Genomic DNA, 27,612 nt, shown 5'->3' with positions numbered 1-27,612 from the left:
TGTCCGTTTTATATTCAAATATTCTGTACTGAACGTCTGGTTTGCATAGAATTTTAAACCCGTTTTGTTCACCAAATTTGCCACAGTAGTAATAAATGAATGAATTTGAAGCGTTGCACATCTTGTGCGATGCAAGAATGATTCACTTCATAATCATGATTGAGTTCAAACTCGTTCCCTCTTCCCAACTTCATTCCGTCTTTCTCTACCACAGATCCTTATGCTAGGAAGAGTAGCATATCTGGCTCATCTCCCTACTCACGTGGATCTGTATCTCGTCAGGTCAACAAAGTTCGGCAGGTCAACATGCTACCCTCGCAAAAAAGTTCCTCTCTGGAGCGGGCCATCAGCAAGATTGACTTGAGTCATTTGAGTGAAGAAGAAAGGGCCAAAGTCTTGAACGTAGTACAGCGAGATTTACAAGTTAGAGTTGTAGAGAAGGAACGCTTGAAGTGAGTTGCTATTTTTCAGTGTGTGTTTCTCAAAAAAAAACATGTGACAGTTGACTATGTAAATTATTTGCCAAGTAAGATTGTTGAATATTGTGTAGGTGTTCACTTTCATTCGCAAGGCTTGTATCTGGTTTTCTTTGAATTCTTGGACATATGTGGGCCACGTAACGACCAGTCCTGACGCGTAGACTTGAATGGGAGAACCAGAATCCTGTGGTGCTGAGTACCAGGTAATCGAGAATTATTTTGCTACCGAGAGAGGAAACTTTGTGGATAAGTCCTGTCTGGGCTTTTATTTCGGAATTTCAAATATTTTCACACGAATCCTGATGTACGCATACCGTTCTGCATGATGCACTGGAAGAAAAGCTGTTTCAGATGAAGCATACTATCCAACAGTTTGACGGAAAATCTTTAGAGGCCACTTGAAGAACGTCCTGAACGAGAAATCAGGCGGGATAAATCTGAGTCCCCCTTTGAAAACATACAGTGTGTCAGTTCTCTAAAAAACCGCTTGTTGTTTACTGACAAGTGTAGGTGTGGTCGCTAGACATCGATATGTTCACCTTCCAAAAACTGACAAGCAACCCCACCCGGATGATCTCTGAACACTTTAAAAAATCTGTCGAATGATGAATACACTCGTTTGCAAACTAAATTGATGTTATAGTACGAAACTCAACCGGAACGCGGTATTTTCAGCTGGTTACCTCAGATTACATTTGGACGGTATTCAAGATAACGAAGTATATTTCTTCTGACATAAAACACTAAGGCTGCTGAGAGCTCTCCGACAAATAACTACCACTCTCATCCTTTTTGAAGCATATATCGCTTCCACCACCACTCAGCAAGTGGTCAAATGCACTGACAGACTCAGTTGAAACCCAGCTGAATGTCATATTTACGACGTTCTTCAGCTGAGATTCAGCTAGGATTCAGTTGAATCCGGAAGTGGCATGAATTTGATTTACAAATGAGTGTATTTCACCACTTGAGTGCCGAGGGTTCCAGTGAAACAAATTGTTTATTAAACTTGGGGGATTACGCCTATCTGATGCCCTCTACGGAAGGAAGATCTGACTGTGAGCTGTTGAGAAGGCCTCTGCAACCTCATAAACAGCCTAATTTCATTGCCAGACGATTGCTAATCAATACAAATTTACCGACTGCCTCTTGATATTCCCTGACGCCATAACCGCTTTTAATTACTAGGAAGTTCAATGATTTTTAGTTATTGGTAATTAAGTTACCCGCGTTTTTACTACTCTCTGAGTTGTGAACGTTCGCATCAGGGGAACCTTTCTGAGGGATAGCGGTGATGGGTTTGTCGGGCACTTTGCCTCAATTTTTCACCCATGAACTGGTGAACTGTGGATAACATGTCTCGATACCTATCTCTCAGAATGATAGACTTCATTCCATCTCAAAACGTCACAAACTCGTTTCTATTCTTGTTGTCGTAAGCGCATTTTATTTTCCGCCAAACCAACCAAAAAACAGTTCAAACTACCGCAACCAAAATTGACGACGCATTTAGGAGGATACGGTCGACGGTTTGTTCGCCGAACTTGGCAATTTGATTGCAAACGTTCCATCATCAACCAAATAGATATCATCAGTGTGTTGTTTGGGAGATATGAAGGATGGCGGCGGATCGGTTTTTGCACCACAACTACCGTCTTCGCCACCTGAGCTACCGACGTTCTCCACACTTCGACGACATCTTTCTTCACTGAAAAAAACAGACTGGTATATTCGCAATATATTACTCATAAGGTTGCTGAAAATTCTTTGAAAAACTTATCATGTCTATACATGTATCGCGATATCTTAAATATCGCACCAACTGAAACATGAAGCGACCTGCTGAAGCACATTCAACCGCGAAACCCAAATTTGTTTGCGAATGAGTGCATTTCGCTAAACTGGTATGTAACTCGCATAAGAAAGCGAATTACTACGCTCCATCGTTTTGAGGAGATAAGTGGATAAGTCGGGCCTAATAAGAATTTTTGTGTATTTTCCTCGAACAGTTAAGTTTTGTTGCTGTGTGCTTGTCGTAGTTTCGTACGGGAGCAGTGAAACCTTCCGTGTTCTACATATATATGAAATCTTCATTCGCTATGCTCGCCTCTTGTTACCAATCCGTTTTTAAATTTATCGATTCGGCCGCCCAAAATCCCTCATCAATCATTTAATCTTTTGTCAACACCATCTCCAGTTTCAGACCCGTCTTTTACGACGACAGTCGTTAGGTAGTGAAATCCGATAAAAAATGGTCCAGTTGTAACACCTTTTTGGTGCCTAACTGCTATGTCACCAGAAGGAAGCACGAGAGCTAGGATACTGTCAGTTTACCCAAGCCTTGACAAGCAAAATAGGGAAGCAGAGGTGGGGTTCGAACCACGGACATTCTGGTCAGTAAATTCGAGATCTAACCACTGATCCATCAGGCCACGATGGTAATTTTCGAACATTCAACCATTAGTTGAACGCTAGAAGTAGTAATTTCTCCGATTAAATGTACAAAAATCGATGTCCGGTAGCTTTCCTTCTATTCATGTAGACAATTATTCCACTTTCTTCCGAAAACTGCGTGTTTGTGTTCGATGTCGAGATATGTGGCGGTATATGGATGGCAATTTCGTTCAAGCTGTTCCGATGTACATTACTTTTCCCCTTCACCGACTGTCCACTGCTAACTTGTCTCGCCAGGTAACTTTTACATTCGAATCACTGTTCTCTTCTTACACCAAAGCTAGCCTGTCTTTCTCCATCCTTCGTTGTTGCATCATCCAACCGCCTTTTGTCCACTGTAACAAGACGTCGGATACACGGTGTCTGGCGAACTGTGAACATGGACGTGATCGATACTTTTATTGAAGGCTCGAACTGAGCGTCATCCCTAATTAGGGATCTAATTTGAATTGAGACATCGAAAATTGAGCGCTTCATTTGTTCTTCTCGTACCCTGAGTGTTACCGTTTGCTGTTTTTATGATCAGTCTCCTCGCAATGTTGTTGATATTACTGGATCCTGCAAAATCATCCATAGAAGTCATGTTCTGTACACCATTTAATCCCTCCGAGGAAAAAGCTCACGCTGTCTGAGATGGTTGAAATGCACTCATATTTCGAACTCAGTTACAGCTGGTCCAGAAGTTAATTCAGACAATTAGCTCAACTACTTACGTGTACCATGTGAAATTTTTGGCCAATACTCTCAATTTGTTACTGCAGATGACAGTTCAGTTATTGGGGAATGTCCACAGTTTTGCTTGACGTGTGGCAGGGTATATCAATTTGTTCTGCTGCAACGGAAATCGTGCGGGTACAGGAACTGGAGATATCAATAAAGACGAAGTATCAAGAAAAATCAGATGAGCCCATTAGCCCAATAAACCTACATCATCCGTAAGCGCCTTCAATGAAAGTACCCATGTCCAGGGCCGATTTATTGTGGGTGAGCTCTTTTGAGTTCAGGAAATATTACCCACTGAAACAAAAGATGTAAGCGCCTTAAAATACCCAAGTCCAAGGCCGATGTGTTATGGGTGAGGTCTTTTGAGTTCAAGAAATATTACCCACTGAAACAAAAAATGAAAGAAGCCATTCATAAAGTTGATGAAAACGCTTTGACAGCCCAAAATCCGTTTTGTGCTTCCTGTGACTCATCTTGCAAACGAACTCCCGGAATTTCCGCCAAACTTGTGTTCTAACGGTGCCTAAATTGCACGAAATTAACATACCATTTCTGGTTTCAACCAGAGACTTATCTGAATCCTAGCTGAACGTGCTGCATCGGGTCTCCTCATGTTACAGTTGATACAATATTCGGGATATCGAAGTATATTTTCATGGAGGAACCTACTCATAATGTTTTTGAAGATACGTAGGCAGCTGACGACCGATTTTGCTCTTCATAAGGCTAATCAGGTGGGCAGGCTGTGAGGCAGGCAGTTGCGTAATATCATAAACGAGAATTTCAGTTGGGGTTAAATTCTTTTGTCGCAACCAAGTTGGTGTACAAGTAAGTGTATTTGTCGAAAAGGATAAAATCCTTCTAAAATTAGTCGGGCTGGAGGATTCGTTAATCCTATTCCGTAGCGCTACCCGAAATTTGCCGCCACATGTGGAATGAGTTTTCCCTTCTAAGGTGTAAATTCGAAGAGGCTATTCAAAAGTAATGGATTTACAGGGCCGTAATAACGCTTTTAATGGCTGGAACTTTGTGGAGTCGGAGAATGTCCTAAATCTAGGCCGTGTATTTTTATTTCCAGGGCCAGTTTTGGATTTTGAGCCCACTGAAATAGTACGGCATCAAAAACAAAGCCACAGCTTTTCTAACGTTAATCCTTTCAGTAATATGCCAATAGACGTGATCATTAGCGTCATTCGGGATTTGCTGCATGAAAGGATCCACAACCCCTTGTCTATCAAAAGGCATTTTTATATCATGAAGCTTATCAATAATGCGCAACCGAAAGTACTCCTAAACCTGTATTGGCATACATGCCCATTAGCCACTTGTAGTCTTCAAAAACTGGTTTTCTGGAAAAAATACACGAAATACACGTACATAAGTTTTGCTATAAGTTGAAACTATCCTCAGACCAGTTACGGGTCGGTGTTCATGAGGATCTTGAAGAACACTGCAACACTCTGGCTTTCAAGCCAACAATAAAATGACGTGACATTTGGGGACACTCATAAACCGATATAGACTTTAGTAACTTTGTTCCCGTATAGCAGAAAAGCAGCATATTTCAGAGCATCAAATTGCGATAAGTTATAAGGAACAGCGTGAGATGCACCCTCTATCACATGAGATTCCACTAGGATGTTTTCATGAATGAGAACTTTCTAAAAGAGCAAGAGCGGGTAAACGGGTGAATCGACAAAACGAATGGACTACTCAGCTCATTGGATCAAAAAGTGAATTAGGAGCTCGAGGAAGATTAGTGGTTGAGGCGTAAATCTATTGACCGGAACTTCCAGGGTTCGGGCTCAACCTCTGCATATCGACTTCAAAAGTGAATTAAGAACTAAAGCAAGATTAGTGGTTGAGGCGTAAATGTATTGACGGAAACGTCCATGGTTCGGGCTCAACCTCTGCATATCGACTTCTTCTGCCTAAGATTGGGCAACCTGGCCGTATTTCAGCCTTCGTGCTCCCTTCGGGTTGCGTGACATCCGGGCATCAAAAGAATATTGGAGCTGGAAGATCTTCTCCGAGGTGAACGAGGTTTTGAAAATGCATTGGCGGAGGTCAAGGATGCACATTCCAGGTAGTCAGTAAATTATCGAATGAAGCATGAGTTACTTTATAAGCGAATCCAAGCAGACCAAATGCAATGAACTGAACTGCTCAAAAGGTTTCTCAAAGCTCCCCGACAGCCCATAACCGGTTTCTTTCTTTCTGGAAATTATCAGATAGGCAGGTAGCTGAAGAATGTCATAAATGAGACGATCAGCTGAGATTCAGTTGAGTCTGCCGTAAATACCGAAATCGTATGCAAATGAATACACGTCGTGACTTATTGAAGGTTGTTGGTGTTCTTAGGTATCATATGACTTGAGTCACTCTGAATTGCCTTTCTGCACAGACAAGAGTTTTTTATTCATCCTATGAAGCACGCATGCTTTGAGTCTATGCGAGTATTCAGCAAAATGATTTGGTTGTAGCGTCAAACCGCATTGAAACCAAACGGTGCGTGACTTCCTAACGAGAGTGACCATTAACCTGGACAGCTCTGTCTCATTGGACTTGTCAAATAGATGTAGATATTTTACATAACTCTCCTTAGTTTTATTGATACAGGTAACCTCCAGTGTTCAGCTGGTGGCATTGGTCAACTGTTGTTCTTCAAAATCCTCTCAAATTTGTCTAGTTGTGAAGCATTCTGGGTCAGGTATGGAAGATCCGTCGCCACAAATATATTTTTAGTTTTCAGCGTCGATTGTAGACTAAAAAAACTGGTACAGATGTTGTTTTGGCTCACCTTCTGGTCATCAGAGTCAGCGATTCTCGTTCTGAAGTATCATTTTTGCAATTGTGTAAAATTTTATTCCAAATTTACATTTCTTTCTGTCATTCATCTGCACGCTCATGCGTAGACCGCTGTTCTGACATAGCACCATGCTTGATCGAGCAGGACTGGACATTATTGCCTATTATCTTTTTGCTTCGGTGGACAGACCGATCGACTGTTTTTACTGCTCTGTTACAAATTCTGATCAAGTGGACTGTAAAAGAAACAATCAACCGGGAAAACGTGGCGGGACATTATTGCCTCATTCTCTTTTTGCCTCGGTGAACAGACCGACCGACTGTTTTTACTGCTCTGTTATAAATTCTGATCAAGTGGAATGCAAAAGAAACAATCAACCGGGAAAACGTGGCCCACCATGGCGACTATCTTGACTAGCAATGATGTTTCTGTCGATACACTCGGAGTATTTTTATCTTAACGGTGTAGGGTTGGTACCTAGACGCCCTTAAATATCCTAAGCATTTAAGTTCAATCTGCCGATTATGAGTGACTTGTCGAAAATTGCTTTTCTCTAACACAACCTGATCCTTGTGATTTCTAATATTTCATGATTTATTAATGCGGGCTTTGAATGCACGAGTACGAGACCTCAATCGGGACTTGTTTGTAAAGCATTTCTTATAGAAAAAACTGGAACAAGTCAACGTATGAAGCTGGGATCAGGTTCATGATTTTGTCTACAACAGTGGGGCGTTAAAAGAAGGGATAAAGTGCAGCGCTGCGCTTATGGTGAAGATTTGAAATGGTCACTAAACTCTGTGGCTTCTGCAAACTGAAGTTGCGTACACGGTCTTCAGAATACGTAAATTTTCCTTAACTAACCTATAGAATGCACTGAACATGAATAATGAGAGAATGATAGAGTGATGAACGAGATCCAGTGACGAGGAGTTTCTAGTGAATTGCTCTGAAGAACTGGTGTGTCATCCCTAGAATAGCGATATGATTTTATCTGTTTGGGCGTTGATTCGCGAGGTCGAATAAATCAATGGGAAACAACCGAGGGACGTGGAAATTACTCGCAAAATCTTCCGGTTGTCCCTCTTTCCAGAGCAGACCGGACCACGTGTTGCAACGGCTCAGCATAGCAACACGTCGATGCAAGGGGTCCTAATGATTGTTCAACAGTGTACGCCTTCCGAACTGGTTGACTTAAAACACAGATATGAAGTCGATGAGAAATGCCTATGTTATTCATTTGCTCTGCTTAACACAAAATGATGATTTCATGAGTGTGGTCCTGTCACTGTCATTCATCTGATTTGCAGAGCATGCAGTGCACAATTTGTCACATTATTTAGCGGAAATCCATTTTTTTCACTTTGTTCTGACAAGGTGTCTTCAGTAGACTTGTGGTTTATTGAGGTTACAGAGGGACTAATAACTTTGTTATTAACAGTTGCCATTCCAAATTTGGCACGAAAAAATGTCTTCAGTGTCCCCGCGTCTAACTTTTTTAGTTGGTGAAAAAGGGACTCGATGGGCACGCTAATAGTGGATAATATATTGCCCTATATGAGACAACAGACCTTGTGAATTACTCATTGTAGTAGCTGAAAAATATTCAACGTAATCAAATGAAGGAGGGTGTAGTATCCTGTGCTAAGGCCGTGATCTCAAAGCAAGGAATTGGTTGATTAGCCTAGGTGTCCCATCTGACAGGTAACGTGCAGTCTAATTCACCAACGGACGGTCAGTAATAATTGCGGCCAAACCAGATTCTAAGAACTCCACCTGCGTTTGTTCGGTAGTCGCAATTGAACAGTGAGTAATATATTGAACTGGACTTGGGCAGACAGTATAGATAGGTAGACCATGGTTCTATAAGAAATTAACAGTAAATCATGAGGAGAATTAAAGAAAGACTTACGGTTAGATTGAACCTTGTGCAGTTGGCAACACAGGATGGCACACGAAGGGTAGTGTGCTATCGGACAAATTAAACGGGAAAAATGTTGTTCAGTTCAACAACAAGCCCAGAAATGGATGTGAACAAATCGATTATAAAAAAGCGGTTGATATAGAGTCGAGTTTGTATAAAATAGAACAGTTCAGGCTTGAAACTTGAGCAGTCACCGGAAGGGTGATGAATTAGCCTGAGGAATAGGGAAACAAATAGTTAAGTCACGTAATTGACAGAGGGCTGTTTCAAGTCTTCGTGCGTCTGCCTGCATGTAAGTGAAAGATACACTCAACATGACATTAACTTGTAGAAGCAAGCGTTATGCTGTTTATTTCTAATCGGACAATGTCTTTGCATGTTGTATTTAACCGAGTTATTTGCCTTAACGCCCTGGGCATACGTCATCTTATTCTGATCGTTCAAAAATTTATACATCCTTTTACTAAACATACCATCAGTAGTGGATACTCGCTCTCCCCTCCACCTTTCAAGCGGTTTCTGAGGCGTTTTTTCTTGGGGTTAGTGTAATCTGGATAACAATTCAACCAGATCATTGTTCAAACCTCGGAAATATAATTTTCAATCACTACCGCTATTTCGCCAATATCAGAACGTTATTTATATGACAGCAAAGGTCTAAGTTTTCTTCTGTACTTGCACTCAAAGCATCCTTCTTACATCGACAATCGTTGTGAAAGGATCCTTGTGAATAGTAAATTACTGAATTTGTCTCGCCATAGTGGGATTTTCTAGACTTTTACCTGATCCCACCTTATCCCACTCTCCAATTTCATCCGGAATGCAATGGCAGACGGTATCGCACGAGCCTGCTCAGACGTGATCGTGAGGTAGCAGCCAAAAGTCAGGCGCTTGCTGAAAGTTACAATTGTTTATTGTGCGGTCAGAAATTTATTCTGCTGATCAATCCCCGGATGCAATGCAAGAATTGCGGACGTCAGATTTGTCGGCGTTGTTCAGAGACAGTGACCGAAGTAAACGGACCGCTTTGCAGGCTCTGTCTGCGAGAAACGTAAGTGACTTTCGAGACAAATAAATCTTTATGAGTAGTGTACCATAAATTTTCGCGTGTTCGGTGATCAACTGCCTTAAAGAAGCACGAAATTGGTTGGTGTGATTCCCTAGAAGTGGAATGTGCCGATTGACGCGATCTAGGGCGAACAAAAACTTCGATCCATGAAGAATTAAAGTTAAAAAAATTCTCATCGTCGTGTGAGTACGGTTTTAAGGCCCTCAAATAGACCTAGATTGGATGCTAGGACGGTTTTGATAGGATGTTCGTGTAAAGTGAAACTAGAAAATGTTGTCTTAACCGTACAAAAGCACAAGTTTTGTGATCATTGGACGGGATCGGACCCGGAGCAGTCAATCGTTTCTTATCATCCCGACAATACTCTCCACTGTTTATGTTGGAGAAAATGTCTTGTCTTCCGTTGACATCGTTCAAAACTGGGAGAGAGATGAGCTTTCTACTTTCCGAGATTTCGTGCTGTTAAGTCATGTTTGCGGCTCGGTTATTTGTGGGCTAAACGACGAGTGATCTACGGTAGTGCATCGAAACTGGGTACGGATGATGTGATGGGGTTTATGGTATAGTGAGAGCAGAAAGTTTAGATTGAAGGCTCTCACACAAACGGATAAGTCGTAGAACCATCGCGAAAACTTGTATTGGCGTCTGCATTTAGCCTGGTCATGCGGAAAACAAAATGACAATGGAACTACAAAGGACTTTTGAAGGCAGCGAATCGATTTTGTACACAGTCGTTACGATTTTCTTATCAGCCTGGGTGTCATATGTTGATTGAATCCTGTGGTTCAGTGTGAACGTGTATAAGGAAATCAATAGTTTTCAAAGCCAGTCAAAATAGAAGCGACACATACGTACTTAGCCTACGAATCCTTCTGTCGTCACGCCAGAGTTACAGATCCCATGAATTTTACAGGTGAGTCTCTTGTGTTTGATGGCTTGAGTGCATTCATCTGTCACTCAGCTGATCAATACTCAACACGGTTTTAAGAGCCAGTGACTCCATGACGTCAGTACACTCACTAGTTCCAAGTTTTCTTACCGATGCTGATCATTTAGGAGAGATTAAGTTGAGAAAATGATTCCGCAATTAACGTACGAGTTTGAGATAGTCACGCAGACTCACCAGAATCAATACTATTTTAACGTTGAGAGGGAACAGTTTTATTCAAATAAATTGCCACACATTGTTCATCTACCTTTGCCTCCGTTCAACCTGGGTCACTAGGACCTACGCAGTTACTCAATGAACACAAAAAGCATCAAACACAAGTGCACATCCAAAAACCTAATAGAACCAAAAAGTTGGGGGCGAGGAATGTAAAATCAACGGATTACTACTACAGCATTATCAAATGACTGAGGTTCTAAAAAATCAATAGACTGGTCCCGGATGATCTGTATGTTCCACACAACCAAAGCATGGCGTAGAATCTCTAGAGGTTTCGTTAAATTGATTTGCACAGATGCAAAAAGCCCCAGAAAAGCTTCATGGGCTTCGTGGTTAGAAATGGAAACAGGAGTGTCATTTCACATCGTAACACATGGATAAAATTCTGTGTTTCGTTGACAGTTGCAGTGCCTACAGTCGTTTATAACTTCTTTATATTACAATGAGCCGCGTGATGTAGAATATATCCACACATACATGCAAACTGCAGTGATATTGTGCAGTGTCGACGACCGCCCGGAACAAAGTCAAACGCACTGCTTCAAAACAGGAAGATGGAGCGGTCAAAACTCATAACGATACAGACCTTGTTATACGACTGTCAGTAGTTCCTGGACGAATGATAAGACAACCAACCAGACGAATGACGAGACAAACCAGAGTGTATCGAGAAGACCAAGGAACTACTCACCGGTATGTCCACCAACTTCGCAATCGATCGGGACCTCCATCCAAATTTAGCTCACAAAGGCGTTGTAATATCTAGAAAACTACAAATGGCAAATGAACCAACTCATCAACAGCAAAAAATGAAGACCATTGACATCAGGATCACAGGATCCCACATACCACTGAAGGCAAACTCCACTCTATTGAATCGGTTCGTTGTCATGAACCCCAGAGTACAAACTGCAAAAAGGTCCTTCGAAAGGATCAAAGCGTCCAGCATCTGGATCTAAACACATAACCTTATTATTGGAAAACTCCTGTGAAATATCAGCGTGAGAAACGATGATATCACGTTATAGTTCCATGTTACCTGATTTTTCACGTCAGTCAGTAACAAATTCACCAAGAAAATCAACCCAATACGAATAAACCAGCGAGCATACACAGACTGTTGAATCCTGGAACGACATCGTACCTCAGGTTTGACAGACAAGTGTGCCAGAAAAAAGGACGGAATTCAATGGGATCATCAGTGTCGAGATTCATCATCCAAACTATCGTGTAAAGGGAAGAACGTGTTTTTTTCATAAAGGAAACTACTCACAAGGTTGCTGAAAACTCTTCGAAAGCCCACGACCGGTTTCGCCCTTTTTGGGGCTCATCAGGTAGCCGCAGTCCCCGAGTTTCCGTCAACCTTATGATCTACGTGTTGTTCTGTCACTGATCAGTCCAAAACTACAAATTCCCCAGATGGATGATACCTTCGCCACTATGCAAAAAACCCCACACAATACGAACATAACATAATTGATAACCCTTTTTTTTGGGGGGGGGGATGGCAGGATAAGCACCAAGGCGAAGAGGTCGCTGAATTGCCACTTCCTGACCTGCTTTTACAAGGAACCGTCAATGGAAAACTTGACCCCTGTGTATATTGCAGCAAAGCACACAGGAATCAAACACAAGCATGGTCACATCCATGGTCTATGGTAGACAGCAGAGGCCCACGCTACGAAGAAAGAATGAACCCACTTATACGGGGTGCCGGAAAAGATAGATATCCAGGAAAAAAATCATCGTAGGTAGCTTGGTGGAGTCGATGACAGTCACCAGAACAATGGAAAACATGTACACGGGTAGTCTTTTCCTATGTCAGCCATATTTACGAACTAATCGCAGGATGACTTCAGCAGCATGGGAAAACGGTTGAACACAAACCAAGCGCTACGAAGAGGGACCGAAGGACAAAGTCACATAAGGGAATCAAAACAAGGTCCTGGACCAGATAAACTGCATCGAATGCAGCAAACACAATATTGAACAAACAGAAACTCTCTCCATGGATTCAAAGGAGCAAAATTTACTAGACACGGATCGGAGTCTTCAGGGTTCAAGTTCATTTTTATGCCGACCGAAGATGACACGAGCCAGCCAACTAACCAAATAAACTAAACAGCTGACCGATCAAGCCTAATCAAACAACAGACGCCGGCGTACAAGGGTATAACACCGACGGACCACGAAACCACGACGCGGTGCAACACCACTACGCGCTGATTAGATCACCCTGATTGGTAATAAATCTTATGTCGAAAAATGCTTAGTCTGGTAAGCAAATCAGCCACTTAGTTATAATAAGTTATGTCTACTTCCAATCGGAACCGCCAGTTTTTCTATGAAACTGGCAAACTGCACTCGAAGCATATATTTGTAATGTACTAGTCATAAGGTTGCTGAAAATTCGTCGACAGCCCACGACCGGTTTCGCCCTTCTTGGGGCTCATCAGGTAGGCGCAGTCGACGGGTCTCCGTCAACCGTATGTTCCACTTGAAACCAAATTGTAGGAAATTAGTGAATATACACTCATTTGCAATCTAATTTGGTTTTTCAAGAGGCTCACCGGGAACCCAGCTAAATCTCTCGGTTTTGATGTTCTCAGGCAACGTCACAAACGAGAGCTTCAACTGGGTTCCAGGTGAGTCTCTCGGAAAACCAAATTAGTTTGCAAATGATTGTATATTCGCTGTATTCGGAGCACTTTGTACCCGCCTGCTTATATTGATGTTTTCTCTTTGACACGACGAAGATATCCACTAAACTGCCCTCTGGTCCAGTCCGCAAAAGTTTAATTGAATGTTGTCTGTAAGCTGTACTAGGAGATAATGAGACTCTACATACAACAATTTCTGGATGAACTATGTAGGACTAAACTATTCTATCAACAGAAACAGCCAGTAATAGTGTTGAGGAAACTCTAATTAGGTCGGCATTATGTCACGAAAGCTTATGGAAGGAGAATTCTTCGGCAAACGTGAATGACTGATAGATGGTTTTGTCTCCCCGAAGTCCATGTTTGTGCCCGACGGTTTAACGAATCTCTGGCGGTGCTAACGTTACAATTTTACACATGGTTTACAGAACTGATTGCAGGACAGGTTAGGCTAGCACATATTGAGGGGTCAAGCAGATGACAAAAGCCAATTCAAAGCTTGTTTATGAAGAGTGCAATTGTGCCTTTATCTTCTTTCAACAGCGGCTATCGAGCCATGCGCTGCAACTGGTTCTACGACACAGTCATCAGTCGATTTCGTGAATTCGGGAGCACCGCTGTAGCCAAGAGTATATTTGGAGATAAATACCAACGTAAGTCCCTCGAATTGTTAAACATGTGAGTGAGTATAACACAACTGTTCCTTCGAGAGTGATCGTGCTCATAAAAGAACTTGTATCTGGAGAACCCACACTTATCCTATCCTTTGATCCCCCTATCACCTCCCTCTTGTCATTACAAAGAAGTTCAGTCAACTTCTTCAGGTGTTTTTCATCCACATTAGCAAGATTTATACTATTATTAATGGTAATATCAAAAACAGCGGTTACTGCAATATGTGACTTGCAATGTCTTACTATTTTGATGCCTTAGGACATGTGACTGCCTCAAGCCTTCATTAAAACATTGAATACTGACACTCACAGGATGCCACAGACTTCAGAGACGGTCGAGTAAAAGGTGATTAGTTATCTTAAAAAGTGATACTGCGGGATAATCTTAGCGTCAGCTGACTGAACTACTGGTGAAAGGAAGAAGGTCCTTGCTGCGGAGCTATTTATTAGAAAATGCCAACTGAGCAGTTACAGAATATTGGACAGGGAAGCAAAACTTTTATTTGCCATCTTAATTACACAAACTGGACATCCAAATTCCCCTGAACGTGTCTTCTGGAATCTTCCTGAATATTTATTGACCCTTATCACTCATTGCTCAAATCTAAGCAAATGTTACAAAGCGACTCCACTCTCTACAACAGATCTACCTTTCCAAGAGACGCAAAGCAAATTTACAAGAACAAAACATACTACTCGCATGCTCCCCCATCAGTAGTATCACCGTTATACTGGTAGCAGCCCTATCCTGACTAAACACCAGATGATGTCTTGCAACCTCACCTGAATCTTGGCCCTTAACAAAAAATGTTTGTTGATTAGGTGGCTGTTGATGTTTCCACAGAGCTTGGTATTTCAATAACAACCAATAAACATTCACGAGCGACTAATATTTCCTCACTGCCGAAAACAAATGCACTATTACGTTACTCTTACGTTTTTTGTTACTTTACACAAACTCACCTGCGAAAACGTGGTTTGAGGTATAAAAAATCATTCTGGATTTGCAAACTTCGAATGATTGCAATATTAGCGATATCTAGATCCTCAAACAACGGGACACTGCTCTGGGTAATTTCAAATCCACTAGATGATGTTCTGTAGTCGACCCAATCAGGTCCATTGATTTCCAGGTAAAAAACAGTTTTCCGGTTCCGCAGACGGTCCATCTGTGGAGCCTGTGAACATCACAATCGATAAAAACAGTTGTTTTTAGAGTCAGATGACATCACATTTTCAGTTTATGCAAAGGATATTGCAAACCTCGCCGACATCCGTTCTACATGCCTACAACTCAACATCGTCCAACAAACTATCGGTAAAGACCTTCCGTTTTCACGTACGCTATTCCCAGTAGAAACAATTGAGTGATCATTAGGGCACATATACGTGACAACGAGCAGACTAGTGTGAAATTAGTTTTGGTTGAGTATTCAGTGTGTGCGAACTCATCAACATTTTGGACGTCCTTGAAGCTCGAAAGCTAGTTCAAGCTTGTTGACAAGTACATATAAATTCAAAATGTTTGGTTTCTGATTCGTTTGAACATTAGCTTTTATTTATTTGTATTCAGATGGGCATTTTATCAACAAAAACACCGACAATTTGAATTTGCTTAAAAAATTAACTGAATCTTAGAGGAAGCTATCGTTTGTGATATACTTCCACCAAATTTTGTATAAAAAGAGCCTCATGTTTCAGTCGGCCCAATATTCGAGATATCGCGATACATTGTATGGACGTTATGTACTACTCATAAGCTTGCCAAAAACCCTTCGACAGCCCGCCATCTTTTTCATCCTTCTTGAGGTTCATGAGGTAAGCGCGTTTCCCGATTTACCATCAAGCTTATATCGCGCTTGAACGCCAGATTGCACGCAACAGGCAAAATGCGCTCACTTTCAAGTTAATTTCGTGTCACCAGTTGCTATTTTAGTCAACCATGAGCGCTGAATTAAGTATCGGTGGTAAGTTGTGTTCACTGCATGACCCCACTTTGCTGCTATGAACCAACTCGGGGACTCAGTGCAACTCGGAATTGCCAACGACGGCGGCCAATCTACATTTTCAAAGTTTAGATTTGACTTGCTGACAATAGAATCTGACAAGGCACCTGCCATTCCAGAGAACAGTGAACTGATAGTTTCCGTCTTTATGAGGCTACCGGGAATAACTTTTAACCTTTTTTGTCTTGAAAACCATGAAACACAAAAAATGTTCGCTTATCATATTCTTTGAAAAAACGGAGGTAGAATTTTATCTTTTTGGACTGTATTCACTTTAGCCTGCCCAAAAGGTACGTGCTGGTTTACGCAACAGAATCCTGCCAACCAGAGCATCTTACCCGCTATATCAGCATATATTATGCAGTAAAGTTATGCGGTGATTCAGTCCACATTTTGTTCGTGAACCTATATTCAAAGCATGTCTCAGCGATAATATTCGAATTTTCTTATGAGTGAGTAATGTCATATGAATTTATGGAAACAGTCAGAATGGCTACGGCAACTAATTTGTTCCCAAACAGTACATCCGCGCCAGCTTTACAGCTTTACAGCTTTACAGCGCCAGCTTTATTTTACTGACGAGTGCAGAGAAAATTTCAAATGTTCTCAAAATTGTTTTTGCAATATAACACGTTTATTTGGGGAGAAGATTATCCCATACTTTTGAATGTAGTTTGTATGATCTTGTAAGAGAATTACAAAACAAGCGTCGAAGGTGTGTATTTGCTGGTTGTGCAAATGTGTTCGAATACAAACAAAGCGTTTATTGGCTGTTCGTTAGGTGGCCATCGATTCGCTAGCGGAGTTTGGCTAGTAGCCTGCAAACATGGATTGTAAAGGGACTAATCAAGCCGGCATTTTGAAGGGTCTTCTAAAAGCTGCTCACGCAGGAGACATGAGATGCCATTTAAATGCTGTATGAAAGCAAGTCATAGAAGAGGATTGCCCCTCTTACCCTGCGCAGACGATGTATCTTCTGTGTAAGCTTAATGATAGGCTCCTGCCTGCTGTTCTAGAGTTAAGGTAGCCACATTTATAGAAATACTACACAGCTATGCTATTCGCCTGAGATCGTTGAGAGGTCTATTCTATCAGGTGCCGTGGTGTGACGATTTGTGTCTCCTGGACCCGCTGGGATTTACTGCGTGTAAAACGTGCAAGGTCTCTCACACCAGGCTCGTCAATGGTTAGATTTCTGACAAACACAGTCTGCAGGATGGAGATCAAAAGTGTGGGGAAAATAATTTGAAGCTTCCTCATTCCCTTCCGGACACCACTACCTTACATACAGGCTTCTGAGTCAACTGCTTTGATTGAGATATCCATCCCCTCTTCTATCCAAGTTTAGACGCTTTGGTAGTATCCAAGCCAGTCTACAACAGTAATCCCCACAACAAAACTTTCTGTCATGCCATGTCGGCCCTCGCCTGATATCATCAGCCCGATCACCTTACTTGCTGCACACACCAGGGCCGTGAGGAAAAACATAACTGGTGACACCTCCTTTCTTTCTCTTCCACATACATTTTCTTCTCCCCTTCACCCAAGTAATGGTGTTCTCCTTGTAGGCTCATCCTTTAGAACTGAAGACCCCGTTAGCCTTTCATCCTTCTCGGCCAAGACATTTGATAATGGCATACTAAGGTATCTCAAAATCAATCTCTAAGCCTCGAAACCCTATTGATTTGGTTGCTTTTAATGTTCACACTCTAAAGCAAACAGGACAACAAACTGCTCTTGTCCATACGCTGGACTCGCTTGAAACCGACATCTAGGCTTTGAGGGCAGTCCTTGAGCCAACTGTCCATCACCTTCCAGTCACATTCAACTGCGCAGCTCTGGCGATACAAAGGTTGATGTGAGGGGATGTGTGCGGTTAAGTGTGGTTCTAAGTTATCAGATGTAAGAGCTCGTGCTTAACTGGATGCCCATTTAATAGTCGCTCCTGTGCGGTTTTTCTAGGCAACATCCGTGATGTGATAAAGCAAGTGGGAATTTGAGCTTTGTTTGCCTAACCTCCAACGGACCCTTGCTCTGACACCGTCAAATACGAATTCCATGACCGTGAATCCTGTGCAGTTGGAAGATTATGGAAGTGGAAAGTGTGAAGTATGCTTGGAGTATCTGAATATAATTCTGGCTGATCGGTATGACCAGTTTAGAAAAACCACCTGTTAGCTAAAGTGACTAAAAAAACATTCCCAGTTGCTGGTTCAAGCACGTTGAACAACGAATCTCATGACTACCTGCTGCCACATAGTCCAGTTGCACTGTAACCTTTGCTGGTGGACCTGAAACCCTCCACAACCTCAGAGGTTTCTGACTGCACACCTTCTCTGAAGTATCACCGGGCTTTTGGTTCGGGTAGGAGTGAAATCCTAGTCTGGTGCTTGTCTGATCTACTTGCTTGCATTCAAAAAAAAGAAGACTGTTTCAGACAACTGGAGAAAATAGATATAGTGCCCACTTTCACCAAGGGGGCACGTAATGAGTACCGCACTTACGGAAGGATCAATTTGACTCCATTTATCACGAGACCCTTGAAGTCACTTGTCATTTGTTGCCTTATGGTGACCCGTGAAGCAGTGATTCGAGAGCACTAAGTGGGATTCCTACGTCGTGGCAGTTGCTTTCACCACACCTGTGTAAACCGTCAGGCGATAGTAGGACGCCATACTTACAAGCGATTCCGGATTTTGGTATTCCAAGGAGAAATTGATTCTGCTGACCGAGTTTCCGCCAACCATGTGTTCTATTCGGGACCAAATTGCCTTCCAGCGTGGATTCGAATGATCTTCATTGTTCTCGGTTGAATACATCGCAAGATATAGGCTCTAACCAATGTCAATGGTGTTTTTGTTGTCAGTTTCCTTCCAGAGTGTCTGGAGGTGCAGGCAGGTCGATAGGGTGGTAGGTTAGAACTAAATCCATTCCTCATCCCCTCCTGTTCTTTCTTTGAGAATAAGGATTTCCAACAAATAAGGGTTGTACGGCAGAGAAGATTTAGTGTCGGCCGCTCATATGTTGTCGGTTATCATGATGATGGTGATTGCAACGCTTTATTTCGCTAGCTGAAGGACACGGGTTTTTAAACCTAGGTGAATTCCTCCTTTTCGGGAGCTATCGTGTGAACACATTCCAGACTGATGTTGCATCAACATCATTCAAAACCCTGTTTCCATGCGTCGTCGCTTACTGCTATAAATCTGTATGCCATTGTACTTGAGAATGAATGCGCAGACTATGTCCGTTCATCGCTCATGGTTCTCTGCTGTCATCAGAACAAACGCATTTAGCATTGTTTTTTTGCGCATGCATCTATATCCCTTTTGGTAAACATCACCACCATCACCATGACTGACCGCAATACACTAGCAGTAAAAAAATACTACACTGCGATGGAAAGAGAATGCACCTGCAACTGTTAAAATAGAAGGATAGAACTAAACTTGTCGCGGCGGACCTTAATCATCTAAGGAAAGGTCCTAAACAGGGTAATTTGGCCTTCACAGCGGTTCATCCGTTCTTTGCGAACCTGCTCTAACATAAGCTCAGTACACAAATATTGATGGGCTTTTGTTGGGCATCTACTGTAGCAGTAGATATCAGGCTCTTCCCTGAATCGGGCTACGTACTGTGTCCATCAGTGTTTCTAAACATACCCAAGAAAAATGACCCTACACAAGAAGCAACGTAGATCCCACAGATTACCACTCGACAGTGGTTACCCCCGTTTAGCCTTGCCAAGTGACTACCTATTCCCCTTCATACATTCTCAGACAAGGATTTGGAGTGGAAAACATGACGTGAGCGCACGGTGTTCACGCATAAATAGCATATAATCTTTGGTCTGACGAACTTCATCTACTATTCATTTGACATCGACCCACTAGTTGTCACTCGTTTATAAACAAAACCACTATGAACACGCTACAACCAGTTAACGACCGTTACATTACAGAGGAGGAACAAGGTTTCATCACCTTAGATTTTGACTGCCGTAACAATGGTTGTAGTATTCTCACCGACATTCTTTTCGGACGTCGAAGATGACGCAATCTGACGCCTATTGATCGTGTCTTGAGGATGCGCTACATCGGCTACATCCATCAGAGTTACATCACAGTCACATAAACTGATGAAAAAGCTCAAGATCGATCGAAAAATGTTTGGGACCGATTGGGTAGTAATCGTTGCCCAGCAAAAAGTCCATCAATTGTTCACCAAACATCTCTGAAACCAAACTTAAGATCCTCATTCTGAACTATCAGTGCAGTTCATGGGAGTATAAATGTGGAATTAGGTGAATGCATTTTGAAGGTAAAGGAAGCATGCCAAAACAGAGACCGTACTCGATATACTTAGTTAGAATGACCCAAGCAGACATGATCGTCGAAAAACAGTACCGTTTCGTTTGCACAATCCTCCAGATTTAGCAGTGCTACCCGAGAAGGAAAGAATGCCTTTGCTGAGGAAAGCTTTCAGCGTCGCCAAATTACCCCTGCTGGTCTTCAGTCCAACATATCCCGAAACACCTTCGAAATCCTCCAGGAAGGTCCGAACATCCCCATCCTCAAAAAATTGTGGCCATGGGATCTTCATCCTTATCCTGGTCATGGCATCAAACGAAAAGAGTAAGGCTACTGTTGCGGGGTTCTTTATTAGAACACACCAACTGAACAGTTACAGACTAGTGGACAGGAAAGCAGGACTCTCATATGCGTCTTGTTTATGAAAACTAAATATCCGTCTTCTTCTTGAACGCGTCTTCCTGAACTCTTCTGGATATTGATTGCTGCAAAGCAACTCCACAAATTTCCTGATAAATTCCACTTTTCAAAGACGCAAGGCGGAATTACGAGAAAAAATGTTACTCGCATGTCTCATTAGTAGTATCCACCGTTACACTCAGACTGATGAATCAGTGGGGGTTCACTCCATTGCACATCACAAAACAAAATGAGGAAGAGGGATAACATTAACAGATTACGTTAGTTTTTTGAAAGCTTCCTCTAGTTCAATGAGAATTCTTATACCATCGTGATAATGATATCGCAACATTTCCTAGTGTAGTCAGGGGGACCAATCTATCCACTTAGTTGTGACATGCTTTGAAGTCAAGCAATTTCCCACAGCCGATCAGAAGTATGCGCGATGCCGCTCAGGCACCTGACGCAATGCACCGATGTAGCCTTCTTGACGCTCTCAGGATTCTGTCATGCGCTATGAGGTCAGGCGTAGCAGTATTCGGAAAGTTATTTTCTGCGTTACAAATGGGGTTTAAAGCGCACCTTTTTTTAAATAGAAGTACGATGATTTATTGGCCTCGGATTAACTGGAGTTATTACTTTTCCTGGGTTGGTTTAAACAACCTGGTGAGGATAAAAAGATATAGAAATGCACCACAATTTTGACTCTGTGAACCGATAGCCCAGGAGGTAGCTCTTAAATTACGACATCTATGGGTTACACAATTCTTCACTAGCTAGAGAGAGGTTGTTGCTCGTGTCTTTGCATGAAAATCATCGGGAATCTCTGGCGAACGAGAATATGGTCTGAATCGACTTGGGATATCCACAAAGAACCACTGTCACTATTAAGACCACGTTACAGACTACCAATGTCTGTGTAGCCAGTCTGTGTTCGTGGTTGTTCATCTGAAGTGCAGCTCGAAGGCCGTTATTGTCTCTGAATCCAGTCCTACTGGAGAACAACCGACCAACAGAACCAGGCTGCAAAAGACTATCACCGCTACCGTTTCATTTTGAGGCCAACTGGTCACACCTCTGATGAGTTGAGGTGCCCTCCTTATGCGATGCGATCCTCGGAGAATATGACAATATCGGATCTCCTCACACCTAATATTAGAATACCAAGTGCTTGATAAAATGTACCTTTGGTAGCATCATAGCTATTCCTTTTGTACCTGTCCAGGAAATATAGAAAAGGAACGGATGTTAATGTGGTTAGTGTGTGTTCTTAAGGGAATTGACGACACATAGGCACTTGTTTACGGAAATCCAATCCAGCAGCGAAGTCTCACTTTAACGTTTATACCAACACCGACATGACCTATTGCAGCATAAGCACAATCGCCCTACGTTCGTAGGTGGGACTGAAAAATACCGTAAACTCACTTCTAGTACTTGGATCTTGCTTTCAAGTCTAGAAAACGCAGAGGATGCTAATTGATAAAGTGTCGATAGTGCACACCGAGGCCGTTTACCCAGTTGGCCTCACAGTTTGTAAGTCAAAATTTATGGGAAAACGGGGAACGGGGTCTCTTGAAGAGCGATGGCCTGTTACTAGTCACTTCCTTGCAAACAAGACTAACGTGCTTACACTTGAGATCTACATAAGAGAGTGAGCGTTAAATGAGAGAAGAATGGAATTAGGGGTTAGTATTGGAAAAAGTGCGTTGAGGTCAGCTGTGGTCTGTTCCCATCGTGACTCAAACAGAAAATGAGGCGGTCCGTTAGATGATATAATGCGACACCCATTGTGATACGAAATCAATGATAGTTGTACAGTCAACAGTGACTTGTGAGCAAAGATACAGGCAAGTCGCCTAAACCAGGACACAACCGTGATTAAGGCCCCAAACTGGAGACTTTAGTTCAAATGCCATACTACAAGGCAGGTTTTGTTTTTGCAAGGCCTTAAAGTATCCCAACAATTGAAAGATAAATTGACAACCTCTTCATTAGCCTTAGGATTAACTAGATAGGGGGATGGTAATTTGATTCTTGGCTAGACACTACTCGCATTTTTCAGCAATGTTGTACAACTTTAAACCAATATCACTAGTACCAGCCACATACCTAACGATTTTTGTGGCAAATTACAGTAAAAAGGATATCTATTTCCTGTCATTACAGAAGGAAGCATGTTGACGAGGGACTGCAGTTATTGCGTGATTAAAACGTTTGTAAAAACAAACTCGAGCAAGAAACATTTCCTCACATCACTGGATCCTACAGAATGAAGAGTGAGACTGAGAAATCAGAACCCTTCATTTGTAGGATAAAACACACCCACGGCACATCAGAGATAGATGACTGAAACTTATTTGCAGCCCATTTTTCTTGAGTTTTAACCTACGACAGTAACGTTTCGACTTCTCACTTGAAATACTCGTTGATATAATGACATATGGTTTTGTATTCTTTGTGTTTTGTGCATCTCGTGTATGTCAGTATCTCCTCTTGGGATTATTAGCCACAAGCCAGGCGAGAAATATGCCCAAAATCGAGATCACTATTAGACAAACCGAGTGTTTGACCAACTCTACATCAAAATGGCAATAGAATGCATGTGACTAGTCAGGTTTTAGATCGCCACTAATAAAGACTTAAAAAGGCATTAGTTTATGTTGCAGAGTGAATCGCCTGGAGTTCTCATAAGAAAGCCTGGACAGTTTAGTCTGCAAAGATCCAACTATGTCGCATACGCAACATATTACGTCAGCCTGGACAGTTCAGTCTGCAAAGATCCAACTATGTCGCATACCCGTTTTGGTATAATGTTATGGCAGAGAGGGAGTAAAATGCCTGTAGATCAGGTTCTGAGCAGGCGGGAAACGTGCTTTTCAAAAGCAACTACTGACACTGATAGTTTTTTTTCAGAATGAAATGTTGAGCGTTGGAAATTTCCGCTCCTGACTGAAGCTTCCAGCTGAATGTTGGCCGTCAGAGATTGATTCTGTGTTACCGTACTTTCGGCAACTTCCATTTGTGAATATTTTATTCAAGTTAAAGTCGCAGTGGTTTTGGGCGGGGTAATTCCATGGAAAGTCGACACTCAAATAGGCACCCAAATCGGTACCCAAACAGGTTCGGATTCTATACTGTTTGTCAGAAGAATCGTCACTTGCTTTATTCACCTTTAAGTAAATGAAAGTAACTGCCCACTGCTACCGGGCTGACTGGAATTCGCACTATTTTTTGGAAGTACCATGAATATGGCCACCGTTTTCGAGTTGTTTAAAGTTTAGCTGACACTTACACGCCTACAGAGTACAAGCAATAGGCCATCAATCACAGACCTCAATCGAAAAATGTGCAAACCACTGGCCTTTGTTCATGGATGACGCCCGAGGGCGAGTTAGTCAATGGCGGAGACAAGTCGACCCCTTGTAGCTCAAAATACACGATGAAACATGGGGCGTCCAACTGAGCCTTTAAGGAATGTAGCTTAAAGGGAGTTGTTGAAACCAGTTCCCAGGTTATTTGAACGTTTGGAGAAAAGGGACTTCCTGGGGTGTAACGTGCTAAGTCATGCATACCCCTAAGTGAACCTTGGAATTCGAGCAGCATCCAGAAGGTACCATGGGGAACAAGGTTTGTGATCTGCACATACTAAGCTTCTCCATTATGTGGAAAAACGGAATATATGTGTGTAAATATGCGAAGCTCTTCAGATTTTCAAGTTTTTTCTGCTCGAAGGCTATACTGATGTTTGTTATCTCCAACCCAATCGGTAACTGGTGCAACCGCGCCCTCCAGTTGAAAAATCATAGCGTTTCACACAACTTAGTCGCATTAAAATATCTGGTTGTTGATCTGAAATGAAACACAGTTCACTGGATACAAACAGGTTGGCCAATCTTATCGGATTTATTGCCAACAACTTGGCATATATCTCCTGTTTGGACAGAGCAAGTCATTCACTTTGAATGTGCCACTTCCGGCAGTGGCTGCTGTCCCCAAAAATTGACTGCTTCCGGTCACCGTTCTCGTTCTTAGTAAACTAAATATTTCCTCTGTTTCTCTCATTTAAGACATTCAAAATATCGCAGAAGACGAATTGGCAAATATCATTTCAATGTATGGATCCAATGAGAATGACGGCGACGTAATAGTCAATGGTGAGTTTGAGTTACTTTCAAAGAACCTCCTAACATTTCCTACATTGTCCTTTGAAAAATTTGAGGAACGAAAAAATTCAGCGGCAAACATGACAACGTTTCTTTATGCAAATATGCTTTCCATCTTTCTGGGATAAGGAACGAGATGTATCATTCTGCTAAAGAACATTAGAAAATCTATGAACTTGTTTACCGTAGATGAGCAGAATGCGGAACTGATGAGCAGTCACTGTTTGCTGTGAAAATTGTGGAGGACTTCCGAGATCCTGTTGGATTTGGCTGTTTAGTCATGATTAGTGTATACTTAACACTTCATACCACTAAAAGTGCTTGACAATGACACATTGATATAATTCCAGTGCAAAACTGTCGTGCACCCCGCGGGAAGCGAAGCCGCTGATGCAACCTGAATGTGTGGGGGATATTCGACTCAAACGAGCCCCCCCCTCACCGCCCAGAATATATCGAGATAACTCAGACATACATAAGTAATACCGTGAAATATCTAGGACCAGCCTCCAAAACTGGCAGTCATTTGCATATTTTTTGGCCGTCGCTCACTATTACCGAGCAGCCCGAAAATTTACGTGCCCTTCACTTTTCCCAGAACAAAAGGTTCCTTCACAGTCGCTTGAACAGGCGAAAGATGTGCAACTGAAACGTCTCCGGACCAAACTTGAGAGCCTGATGCAAAATACGATGAAGGAATTTCAGCTGGTTGATCAAGATAGAAATCTGACTGATCAACAAAAGTATTGGCAAGGTTAGTTTGAATCGCCCCTTTTGTTTAGGCCATTGAAACCGTGTTTGTTTAATTCCTTCGAATGACAAGCTTCCAGAGCATGGTGGAGAAGGATCCATGATGTGTGGCTTGGAATTACATAATCGGTGCGTTAATATGATCTGACTTGTTGGCAAGTCATCCGTTTGTCACAGCTCACTCAGCTCATTAACCGAGTGACTGACAATGAACTGTCGGGTAAGGCCAATTGACCCATTCCTCTGTCGATGGTACTCAGTTCCGGGTTGACCTAGGCTGGCTAAGTAGCGCTCGGCATTTGGCATTCACCGGTCTCTGTCGACAGGCTGTAGGCTGGCCCGCATGCAGCCTTTAACAGTCTAACCTGGGTGATATGCCAGATTACTTTTCCACAAAGTCTTCAACATGATTTATTGTACGGTAGCAATACATCGATTGCAATTAGCACGGCAGGATTGAAGTTTCACATCTCGGCGTTACGCTGCAGGTGGATTCATTTTACATCAGTGCTTGGCCTGCACCGATATGAATTTCTTTCTCAACAGAGCTTGTTAGTAGTGAATACTGTTCACTGATGTTGGACCTCAGTCTGCCCCGCGAGTCGAGCGCTCTGCCACTAGTGCACTTTGGATGGATTCGAGTGACGCTTTGGCCGCCTGAAACAGTTTTCTGCTTAGTTGTTGCTCTTTATGGAAGATATGACACATTTAGTCACCAGCCCTGTCTGAAGACGCCCTGAGAGGTATGTCAGTCGATCAACAGAACCGACTGATTCGTTGCTGGAGTGGTGTTGAGCCAAAAGATCACATCGCTCATGTAGGAACTCCGAAGGTACCATGCAGGTGCACCCAGCATGCACCAGAGAAGTAGTCGTGCCATACTTACCCCACATGTCAGACGTCCGGGGTTAAAATGTCTCGACTAGGCCGAGAATATACAATGCTGACAAGCCCTAGTCCACTTTGATGTGGACCAACTCGAGCAAACGAGAGGGACTATTCGGAAAAGGACGATGCGTTGCCGTAGCTTTTTTAACTCCCATCCGGAAGGTGACACGCTTGAACCCTCGAGCCGTTCTTGGGTTGTGTATGGCGGAAGATGAAGCTGTGAATTGTTGTTTACCATTTCAGCTATAAAGTCCACGAGCCTCCGTTATTTCAGATTACCATTTATTCCACAAGTCAACGAAGGTTTTGAGAGTTGATGCTGGAAAACTTCACCGCAACCTTTGGTACGAGAGGCTGCTGTGTCTCGTTAGAAGGTTGGTTGAACGAAAAAACATCTATCTTCATATTGAGAAATGGCTGACTGATTACTTTCCTGGCCAAATTTTACTCCAGTTTTGGTTGGAAGCAAATCCGAGTGACTTGCATTTTCTTATCAACCCACTTGCAGTGCAAGCGCAACTTTATCCCCTGCTCAATTAGCTACCTTTCCACTCGTATTTTTTAGGAGGACGCATTAGCGTGGAATTCCGCAAAGCGGCTGCAACGCAACTGCGCAGTTTTACTCAAACATTTTATATCGCAACTGAAAGTAAGTCATTTGATATCTGTTCCAATGTGCATCGTGAATTTTATTGGAGCTTAACGGTATGCATTGTACTGAATACTTGGGATCTGTTCAAAATAAGATTGATGTTTGATTGAGATGTAAACAAATCACGCATGTGAAGTTTGGCTTTCAATCCCGTGAGTTAACACAAGTCTGATATGGAAGTGGCACTGTCGCAGAAGTACAGCACTGCCTGGTTATTATAACTCTGAATTAGAAGGTACCCACTTGTGAGTGGGCCAGAGCATCACTGCATGTGACTCATTAGCTGTGCCCATAGATATCAACCAGTTTTGTAAATTTCCAGAGAAACAGGGAAAACAAGCCGGATAGAAGACTATGTTGATCCGGTTTCAAAACATTTTACCATCGAGATAAAAGATCGGGCGTGGGTTAAAATTCTGCGTGTATGCCTGTTGTGTTAATAAAATTCAATAAACATGGAGAAGGCTTATCTGAGATTTTT

General features: G+C 42.4%; 1 protein-coding gene across 1 annotated transcript in view; it reads left to right on the top strand.

Moving 5' to 3' along the window:
* Positions 1-306: 306 nt before the first annotated feature.
* Positions 307-27,612, top strand: part of T265_15672 (hypothetical protein) — a gene marked incomplete at both ends in the record, with an annotated part of 38,848 nt that continues 11,542 nt past the window's right edge. Inside the window, 6 exons of the mRNA XM_009178916.1 lie at positions 307-452; positions 9,222-9,440; positions 13,830-13,939; positions 24,746-24,832; positions 25,440-25,595; positions 27,045-27,128. Coding sequence (XP_009177180.1) covers positions 307-452; positions 9,222-9,440; positions 13,830-13,939; positions 24,746-24,832; positions 25,440-25,595; positions 27,045-27,128 — 802 coding nt within the window. The remainder of the gene's footprint in view (positions 453-9,221; positions 9,441-13,829; positions 13,940-24,745; positions 24,833-25,439; positions 25,596-27,044; positions 27,129-27,612) is intronic.

The sequence above is a fragment of the Opisthorchis viverrini genome (assembly GCF_000715545.1).
Source record: "Opisthorchis viverrini unplaced genomic scaffold opera_v5_717, whole genome shotgun sequence".
In the NCBI taxonomy this organism is placed as follows: domain Eukaryota; kingdom Metazoa; phylum Platyhelminthes; class Trematoda; order Opisthorchiida; family Opisthorchiidae; genus Opisthorchis; species Opisthorchis viverrini.
The sequence above is the reverse complement of the archived record's forward strand: the minus strand, read 5'-3'. Positions and strand labels throughout refer to the sequence as shown.